General features: G+C 38.1%; 1 protein-coding gene across 1 annotated transcript; it reads left to right on the top strand.

The window, feature by feature from the left end:
* Positions 1 to 3,688: 3,688 nt before the first annotated feature.
* On the top strand, positions 3,689 to 4,541 carry LOC114051157 (keratin-associated protein 2-4-like). Its single transcript, XM_027873364.1, has one exon. The coding sequence runs from the start codon at positions 3,735 to 3,737 to the stop codon at positions 4,101 to 4,103; it is 369 nt and encodes a 122-aa protein (XP_027729165.1). The 5' UTR covers positions 3,689 to 3,734; the 3' UTR covers positions 4,104 to 4,541.
* The last annotated feature ends 6,324 nt before the right edge of the window (positions 4,542 to 10,865 follow it).

The following is a 10,865-nucleotide window of genomic DNA, read 5'->3' on the forward strand; positions in this document are numbered from 1 at the left end:
AAAATGGATAACTTTGATTACATTAAATTGAAAAGTTTTTTGCACAAACAAAGCCAATGCAACTAAGATTAGAAGGAAGGTAGAAAATTGGGAAAGAATTTTTACAACAAGTCTCTCTGATAAAGGCCTCATTTCTAAAATATATAGAGAATTAAGTCAAATTTATAAGAATGCAAGTCATTCCCCAATTGGTAAATGGTCAAAGGATATGAACAGACAGTTCTCAGATGAAGAAATTAAAGCCATCTATAGTTATATGAAAAAATGCTCTAAATCACTATTGATTAGAGAAATGCAAATCAAAACAGCTCTGAGGTACCACATCACGCTTATCAGATTGGCCAAGATGACAAAACAAGAAAATGATAAATGTTGGAGAAGATGTGGGAAAATTGGAACACTAATGCATTGTTGGTGGAGTTGTGAAATGATCCAACCATTTTGGAGAGCAATTTGGAACTATGCCCAAAGGGCTATAAAAATGTACATACCCTTTGACCCAGCAATAACACTTCTAGGGCTATATTCCAAAGAGATCATACAAATGGGAAAAGGACTCACATGTACAAGAATATTCATAGCAGTTCTTTTTGTGGTGGCAAAGAATTGGAAATCGAGAGGATGCACATCAATTGGGGAATGGCTGAACAAGTTGTGGTATATGAATGTAATAGAAAACTACTGTGCTATAAGAAATGATAAGCAGGCAGACTTCAGAAAAACCTGGAAGGACTTGTATGGTCTGATGCTGGGTGAAGTGAGCAGAACCAGGAGAACTTTGTACACAGTAACAGCCACGTTATGTAATGACTAATATTGATAAACTTAACCCTTCTCAGCAATACAAGGATCTAAGACATCTCCAAAGGCCTCATGATGGAAAATGCTATCCACATCCAAAGAAAGAGCTATGGAGTTTGAATGCAGATGGAAGCATACTATTTGCTATTTTTTTTCTTCTGTTATATTTTGTTTCTTCTTTCTGGTGGTTCCTCCTATTGGTTCTAATTCTTCCTTACAACATCACTAATGTGAAAATACATTTAATAGGAATGTATATATATAGCCTATATCAGATTTCACACATTCTTGGGGAGGAAGGTGGGGAGGGAGGGGGAGAAAAATTTAAAACTCAAAAGCTTATGGAAGTGATTGTTGATTAATCTAAATAAATTAATAAAAAAAGAAGAATTCTCCCCATAGTCATGGTAGTCAAAGGTACTTCCTCCCATTCTCTTCTCATTTTTAAAAATGATATAATCTTTTATATTCACGTCACATATTCATTTTGAACTAAGTTTGGTATATCATGTAAGATGTTATAAATCTCATTTTTGCCAAACTTCTTTTCAAAGTTTCAATTTGGAACTTCTTTTCAAAGTTCACGTCGAAAAGGGGGGTCTTTCCACCAGTAATTTAAGTTCTTAAATTTATCAGACATGGACCTACTATTTTTAAGTGTGTCTATTCCTAGTTTCTCTAACCTGTGAATTGACAGATCAATTTTTCTATTTTTTTTTCCTGGTACTAGGATAGTCTTAATGAGATCTGGCCCCTTTTATTCACACTTTTCTCATTATTTCCTTTGAGACTCTAGGTCTTTTGTTTCACTAAATGAATTGTTATTGTTTCCCATAATCCTATGAAGTTTCCCCTAGGTAATTTGATTGACAGAGCTCTAAATCCATAATTTAGTTAATACTGTCACTTTTGTTATATTAGCATGGCCCAATGATCAGAAATGTTATCAATTATTTAAATCTTTCTTTATTTCTATAAAAAATGTTTTGTAGTTGTATTTACATAAATATTGCATGTATCTTGGTATGTTAACTCCCAGATATTTTATGTAACTTTATGTAACTTATAGTTATTTTGAAAAGAACATCTCTTACTACATTTTCCCCTGGTTTTAGCTCTATGTACAAATACAGATAATTTTTACAGTTGCCACTATAGGTCCTCTATCTGAAAACCAAATAGAAGTCAGGCCTGCAGCAGCATGGGGCCTTTGACCAGAGGGCACATCCCTCTGCTCCTCTAGGATACCAGCACATCACATCATGCTGTCTTATGGGACAGTGTGGGCAAAGGAAGCCACATGTGACTCTTTCCCTGACTGAATTTCTGTTCATCTGTCTATATTCTCCTACCATGTGTTTTACTGTGAATATCAATAAATAATTTTAACCTGTCCTAGTGTTGCTACATGTCATTCACCCAAACTCTGCCCTAAATTTGTATCAGAGAGGCCATTCTTCAACATTCTGTCATAGATATGAAGAAAGGAAAAATGAACAGGAGTGTTGAAGCCCGTTCCTGGTCTTTGGAAATCAACATACCTTTCCTATGCATGTTCAAAGGGCATAATTTAACAATAAACATTTATTAAGTGCCTTCAACATTTAGGGTGCTGTACTAGGCCCTGGAAATTTTATACACACACACACACACACACACACACACACACATATATACTATATATACATATATATAATAAAAATATAAATTGCAAATTAAAAATGGCTACAACATGGCTTCTACTCTCAAGGAGTATAATAGGTGAGAAATAACATGAACAAAACTGGATTTGATACAAAGTAGCAAATTGTTAAGAGAAATTTGGAAAGGGGGTTTTAGCTGGTTGTCTGTGTGTCAAAGAAAGATTCCACAGAAAAGGTGGCTCCTAAATTGGCCCGGAAGGAAGAGAACTTCATCAGGCAAAGCTGTGACTTGCCCATTCTAAGCAAACACAATTTGAGCAAAGGAGCAAACAGAGATAGAAAAGGTGAGGACAAAGCTGGCCAAAGGTGAATAGCTCAATCTAGCTGGAACAATAAATACGTAAAGGGGAGTAGTATGAGGAAACCATGGAAAGGGTTTTAGCTACCTATTAAAAGGCAGCTGAAGTTTTGGGGGCAGAGGAATGACATGGTGAAACCTGTGCATTCAAGACATTAAATGGTGAATAATATAAAAGGTAAATGAGAAAGGGGAGAAAATGGAGGTCAGGAGAACAAAAGTTTCCACCAAACAATAGCTCAGACGTAGGACCTGATCTTCATGGTGATTCTTTGAGTATAGAGAAGGAAACAGATATGAGATATTTTGGAAATAGAATCAGTGGAATATGGCAGCTGAGGGATATGGGGTGGGGAGAGGGAAGAGTCAGATGTCACTCCAGTTTCAAGCTTAAGTGACTAAGAGAATAGTGATGTCACCTACTCCTTTTGCCTGGGACTCTCCTGGCATAGGAAGGACTGGATATCCAATGAGGCTCCTTTCCACTTTGAAATAGAAGAGAACCTGGACATCTTGGAAAAATACTTCCATCCTTAGTCATAAGATATCTTTGAATTCTCTCTGGCCTTACCTGGAATATCAGTACATCACCTGACAAAAAATATACTTAAATAATAAAGAATAATTACAGCTGTGCTACCTGGAGTCTTTGAAGTCCAGCCATTAGGTTCTGATTTTAGAAGTAAATGGCAGAATGGAATGAGGCCTAATTAAATAATCTTTCTTGAGTGTAAGAAGACTTCAAAGGAAACTAGAAGACAACCAACCAATGCTTGCATTTCAGCAGACATAAACCAAAACAAGGAAAAGTTCCTGGGGAATCAACAACACCTAGCCAGGGTATATAAAGGGCCCAGAACAGGACAGGGCATTCAGACCTGAAAAACCACCTCCTCCTTACTACTCAAACCAAACCAGAACCAACCAACACCATGTCCTGCTGTGGCTCTGTCTCCTCCAGCTGCGGCCAGCCCTGCTGCCCACCCAGGTGCTGCCTGCCAGTCTCTTTCCAAACCACTGTGTGCCGCCCAGTGAGCTGCGTGCCCAGGTGCAATCGCCCTATCTGTGACACCTGCTGCCGCCCTCCCTGCTGTGACCCCTGCAGTGTGCAGCAGGGCTGCTGCCGCCCCATCTCCTGCTGCCCCACCTCCTGCACAGCTGTGGTCTGCAGACCCTGCTGCTGGGCTTCCACCAGCTGCCAGCCCATTTCTGTGCAGTCTCCTTGCTGCCGACCCCCCTGCTGCCAGCCAGCCCCCTGCCGCACCACCTGCCGCTCCACCTGCTGCCCCACCTTCTGCTAAGCCTCACCAGCTACTAACAAAAAGCAACCTTTTTTTTTCCTACAAGTACACCACCACCCTCCACCATGAGGCACAGCATGTGGTTTCTTGCGAAGCAGCTCATCTATGGATCATCTCACAAGAACTAATCCAATTATAGATGAAATACTTCTTTTTTTTTCTTTTTTCAAACTATAACAAATGTCTGCCAATTGGAGATCTGGGTGGAGAGATTGTGAAAGAAATCACTAACGTTTTTCATGATGTTTATTGGTGTTGAATTAGGAAATCCATCTTTTTTAATCAGAACGAAGAGTTCTTCTTCACCCTAATAGACTTGATTACTTCATCAACTGAGTGATGCTCATTGACCTGCCCCGCCTATCCTCATAACAGCACATCTCTTAGATTATACTGTCTCTCTGTTCTCCAATAAACTTGTGATTTCCAGCATAGAAACAATGTGGTTCTTGTTCTTTTCAATTAAGTGGTGCCTTGTAGATGAATGGAGAGAATGCTAGGCATGGAAGTCTAACTCTGCCTCTTACTTGCTTACTTGCTTACTTACTTACTACCAGTGCATGGCATTGGGCAAGCCATTTAATCTCTCTCAGCTTTATCTTTCTTATCTGCAAAATGGGGACAATGATAATAGAATGTACCTCACAGAGTTTTGAGAGGATCAAAGGTGATAACATGTAAAATGTTTTGCAAATATTCAAGTGCGGGGCAGCGAGGTGACGCAGTGGATAGAGCACCAGCCCTGAAATCAGGAGGACCTGAGTTCAAATCTGGCCTCAGACCAAACACTTGACACTTACTAGCTGTGTGACCCTGGGCAAGTCACTTAACCCCGATTGCCTCACTAAAAAAAATTTTAAAAAAACAAACAAATATTCAAGTGCCATATAAATGCTAATACTAATGATACTATAATAATAATAATAAGCTTGTCTAATCCAAATTCCTCAACTTTCTAGTTAAGAAACTGAAACTAAGAAAATAGAAATGATTTGCTTAAGATCACACAAGGTCTAGGTGTTACAGTGGATGATTATACTTAAGAGTCAGAAAGACCCAAGTTCAAATCCAGACTCAGGTACTTACTAGTGGTATAATCCTGAGCAAGTCATGAAAACTTTCAGAGCCTTGGTTTCCTCAGCTGTAAAACGGTAATAACAACACCATCTTCACGACAGCTGTTGTGAAGATAAAATGAGATAATATTTGTAAAGCACTTTGGTTTTTTTTGTTTGCTTTGGTGAGGCAATTGGGTTTAAATGACTTGCCTAGGGTCACACAGCTAGTATCATGTGTCTGAGGACAGATATGAACTCGGGTCCTCCTGATTTCAGGGCTGGTGCTCTATCCACTGCGTCACCTCGCTGCCCCTTGTAAAGCACTTTGCAAGCATTAAAGTGCGATCTACAAACGTCAGTTATTTGCCGTCTTCTCTCTGTTTTGCAGAAAGCTGTTTGGAAGCATGTCTCACAAGAAATTTCTCTTTGGAGTATCCCAACTTTAAGCAGTCTATCTGTTGCCTTTCACATTATCAGTTGGCATTTATGAAACCTCTTTACTCAGGGAAGTTTGGGGTGTTTTACTGTATCAAACTGGGCTTTGTTACACACTATTAAATATCAATCAACTGGGTAATGACTATCAACAAAGAATAACTTGCTCTCTTCTGCCTAAAGAGATGCTTCTATTCTCAACCCAATGGTTTTATTTATGTAATTATTGCCTGGGGGTGACAATACTCTTTCCAAGATTTAAGAAAGGCTTCCTCTAATTGAGTAGAGAAACTGGCAAGAGATTGAGTAGTGCTGTGTTCATCTTCTGCCTCTGACATTAATTAAAATAATAGCTGTGATCTCCTACGTGGATATTTCCTCCACCACTTAGTCTGTCCCTTCTTCCCTCGGGTAATTTGTGTCCAGGGCTTCCACTAAGTCTTCTACAGAGGAGCTCATCGATGTGCTTCAAGGCTCTCCCTACGGATATTTCTGGAGACACGAAAACAACATTGTATCTGTCCATCTGTTATGATTTATTTCTACCACCTCACCCACTCAGCTCTTTTGTTGATCATACCTCCTTTTGATGACATTTTTCTTGTCCCTTCTCAGGTGTGATGTTATTGGGAACGCACCACATCCTATTTACATCGCTATCATATGTCCTTCCTTTGCCTGCCTTTTTAATTACTATATGATCCTAGTTGTTTATGATTCACCACCATAGGGGATCTTTATGAGAATAGTGCTGTAAAACAAATGAACTTTGGAAATAGGAAGGCACTTGGCATTATTGAAAACACTGTATGATGTCCCAAATGAAATCCTTCCTACTCCTCCCTGTGGTCAATTCTAGGCTCAACTCACTTTTCATTTGCAGTATCTGTCAGGCCTTGGGGAACTGAACAGAAGAGTTAGTGGTCAGACCTTCCAACTGTCTCAACCAGCCCTTGAGATCTATCCAGATCCTACCAAGATTTCCCCTCTCCCCAACTTTCTTGTCAGTGATCCTCCTGGCTAGGTGTGGACCATGGCATTCACAGTACTCATTAAGAGCAATCTGGGAAGTTATTAGACCACCAAATCTTACCATCTTCCCTGTCACTGTGCATTATGGACCACTGGACCTTACCATCTTCACTGTTATTATACCCTGCAACTGATCCTTCATTTAAGGGTCTCTCCTTTAAGAAGTGTTGTCTCCCCCAATTGTGCACCCCTTGAGAGCAAAGACTTTCACTTTTCTAATTGTATCTTCAGGGCTTGGCGTAGTGCATGATACATAGTAAGAATTTAATAAATACTTTTTTCATTTATTCTTCTGTTCAAGCTATGTGTACTGATTGACTAAACTCATTGAGCTGTACCTGAAACTACATAGTTTAGACTGAGCAATAAGTATTTTTTCATCCACTTTTTTTTTCTGTTTATTGATCGTTTTAAGAAGTTATGGATCTCATCAAGGAAATGTTATGTTCTTTTCTGGTTTAACTCAATCAACAAACTCATCCACATAAGAAGCATCTATAAAACTTTACCTCTATAGGGAATCCTTCTTCCATTTCCATGAAATAACAATACAAGGGACAAGTTACAGTTAAATTTTACAAGGCACAAAATTGCACAGGACATAACAAACAGAATACAATAATGAAAATCTATTCTGCGATATCTTGTCCAGACATGGTCAGTTTGAATAAGCCTATAGACAAACATCTGCAGTAAGTAGACAAATTCAGCAACTGGCTTTTTAAAAATAATAATTGTAGTAAAATTATCATTTTCTTTAAGCAAGGAATGATCGTGAATTTTTTCTAATGAGTTCTTTAAAATAGGATCTAATTTACAAAAGTTTGTTTCATTATGCAACTCTAAGTGGTACAATGGATACAGCATAGAGCCTGAGCCAGGAAGACTCATTTTCCTGAGTTCAAATCTGGCTCAGACACTTATTAGCTGCATGACCCTAGGCAAGTCATTTAACCCTGTTTGCCTCAGTTTCCTCATCTGTGATCTGGAGAAGGAAATGGCAAACCACTCCAGTACCTTTGCTACACAACCCCCAAATAGAGGTCATGAAGAGTTAGCCATGACTAAAAAGATTGAACAATAAAGAATACATCTATGGTAAGGTATACCAATCATACCAGAGTTAGTACATCAGTATACATATCTAGAGATATGATACTATAGATTATAGTAAGAGTTGGAATTAGTACATGTACCTTTGGGTAAATAAAACTCCCCCTTCGTATTTAAAAATGTTAGTGGTCGGGGCAGCTGGGTGGCACAGTGGATAGAGCACCAGCCCTGGAGTCAGGAGTACCTGAGTTTAAATCTGGCCTCAGACACATAATATTTCCTAGCTGTATGACTGTGAGCAAGTCACTTAACCCCAATCCCCATACAAAAAAAAAATGTTAATGGTCTTATTTTTTAACATTTTAACTTTAAAATCTTCCATATGCAAAGTTAGGTCAATCAACACAATGAATGTGTCTAGTCTATTCTATTTTAAGGCAATTTATGTTCAGCACATTCTTTCAAGACCTCACCTTGGACTTGCTAGGAAGCATGGCTTTCAAAGAGCGTTAGACACTGCCCAAAATGTTGACACATATACCTTTTATTAATGAAAAAATGCATACTCTAATTCCTCATCATGTAGACTTGTGCTTGTGAATGCCAGGCATATCATGATGTGAGATGAATTAATCATACAATTAGTTACACAATCTCAGAGGCGGGAGAGATCTCAGAGACCAAATAGCCCAACCTGTACCTGGAGTAGAATCTTCTCTATAATGTCCTTGACAACTGGCCATGTAGCCTTTGTTGGAAGACCTCCAGTTAGACAGAATCTATGACTTACCAAAGCTATCTTAAAGAATACTACGCTATACTACACCATAGAAAAACTGTAATTTTTAGAGAGTTTGGAGCTTTGGTATTTTATGTTCCAAGAGTTAAATGACCTAAAAATATCAATGGCTTCTTTTACTGTAGTATGTCACCTGTGCAAATGTATATCCCAACTCTGTCGATCTGTCATGTGATATTTAAGGCATTGCAATAATATTAAGAAGTGCAAAATGACTCACGTGCTGCCTTTCTTAAGCTGGGAGGAAAGCAGTGTGTCACAATATCAATTACCCACCAAGGTGTAATGTTCAAGTTGTCCACAAAATAGTGCTTTATTCAAGGCAACACCCAAGGACTTGTCTGAGTCTCTCTGACATATGTACAAGAGAGCCTCCCACAATGCCATCTCATGCTATTTCAAATGCTAGCGTAGTGTAGTTTAAAACTCATGCTGACCAGACTCTGAACTTACGTAGGCAAGGGAAAAGGGAAGTTTGAGATTTGGATACCTACATAAAGGTTATGTTACTTCCTGGTGTTTCACAATTTATGTTTCTTATTATGGGAACTGCTGGGGCCTCCACATCTTCCCAAATGAGATAAAACATATTACAAAAACATAACCTATATTTTATTATGTGGTAGATAAATTGAATACTTAAAATTTATCATATTAAATAATGCAATGTCTGACCCAGATATGAATATATGTAATAAAATAGTGTGACTACTGAGGAAGAGAGGCATCTCTTAAAAAAATAATTTAAACAATTTCTATCCCCTACAAAATTGTCCCCTTGGGGGAGCCAGAGATATATTCCAATGATATTGTCACTGCCCAATACATATCTGATACTCCTGTGAGGAATATCTTCAAAACCAGCCTCACATTTTCTTGAGTATACCTGATAGTGGCAAGTAAAAATTCACAACTCTATAATGCCTCAAGGCTTATAAATCACCTTTCAGCAATCTTGTGAGGAAGGTAGTAGAAATCTGATTATCTCCATTTTATAGACAAAGAAACTGAAACTCTGAGTGCTTAAATGAATTGCCTATGATCACACAACCAATATTTGTGAGAGGCAGAGTGGTAATAGCAGATTGATCTCTGGACTTCAAAAATGCAAGACCTGTGTTTGAATCCCACCTCATGACTTATTAGCTGTGTGATCCTGGACAAGTCACTCAACTTCATTAGACTTCCATTTCCTTATTTGTAAAATGAAGCATTTAAATTTAGTTTCAAAAGTCCCTTCCAGCAAAATATATAATCCCATCAATAACTGAGGGAGAATTTTTAACCAGATTTTCTAGGATCCAAGTCCAAGACACTGTCTACCAAATACCATGCTGCCTATCAAATGTGTACCCTTTCAGAATATATTTGATTTTTTAAAATAATCCAAGGTTTTTTTTTAAAAAAAACCCAACTTTAATGCATTGAGCTCTGGTCTAGATAATCTAGGCAACAGCACCTTTGTTTAGAGGAAGAATCGACAACGTACAAGATATGTCATTTTTCCCGTGTGGTTTATAAACAATCTGAAGCCCTTTTTAACTGGGGATTTCCAGAATACTTTATGTTAACAGTAGTAGTATTGGGGGGGGGGAATCAGATCTTCTAAGGAGAATGATATGAAAAGGACAGCCCTCATTTAAGTGCTTAAATTTGGTTGTGTTGGTTAAACACATGCAAACACACAGAAAGTCAGTCTTATTATGTTATTGATGATTTATATTGGTGAGTTTCAAGAAAAGTACTTTTATCAAACAATTATTCTTTCAAGATTTATGAAAGGTATATACCACAGAAAATGGCTTACTCTTCTGTGATCATGGAGACCAATTTTATCTCCTAAGAACCATTTCTGAACTGAGCTGGTTTAGGAAAATAAATTCTTATTCTACTCATGAATCTCATGAATTACATGTCTCAATTATATTTAATGCATACCATCTTCACAGAGTCAATTAATATTTCCTGAATGAACACACAAGAACTTTTTTTTTAAATATTGGTCCATAGTAAGAGGAGCAGCCATTATACTTTGTTGTTCAGTCGTTTCAGTTGTGTCCAACTTTTTATGACCCCATTTGGGATTTTCTTGGCAGAGATACTGAAGGGGTTTGCCATTTCCTTCTCCAGCTCATTTTACAGATGAGGAAACTGAGGCAAACAGGGTTAAATGACTTGCCCATGATACATTCTAGTAAGTGCCTGAGACCATATTTGAACTCAGGAAGATGAGCCTTCTTGACTTCAGGCCCACCACTTTATTCACTGTACCACCTGACTGCCCAATCATCATAATAGCCCCTTTGAGATTAAGAACTGTAGTTTAAGAAGAATGAGCTTCAGTTTATGGAGCTTGTCTTTTTTTCTTTAAAGAAATAATGCCAT

Source organism: Vombatus ursinus, unplaced genomic scaffold (assembly GCF_900497805.2).
Source record: "Vombatus ursinus unplaced genomic scaffold, bare-nosed wombat genome assembly UNPS02014801.1, whole genome shotgun sequence".
In the NCBI taxonomy this organism is placed as follows: Eukaryota; Metazoa; Chordata; class Mammalia; order Diprotodontia; family Vombatidae; genus Vombatus; species Vombatus ursinus.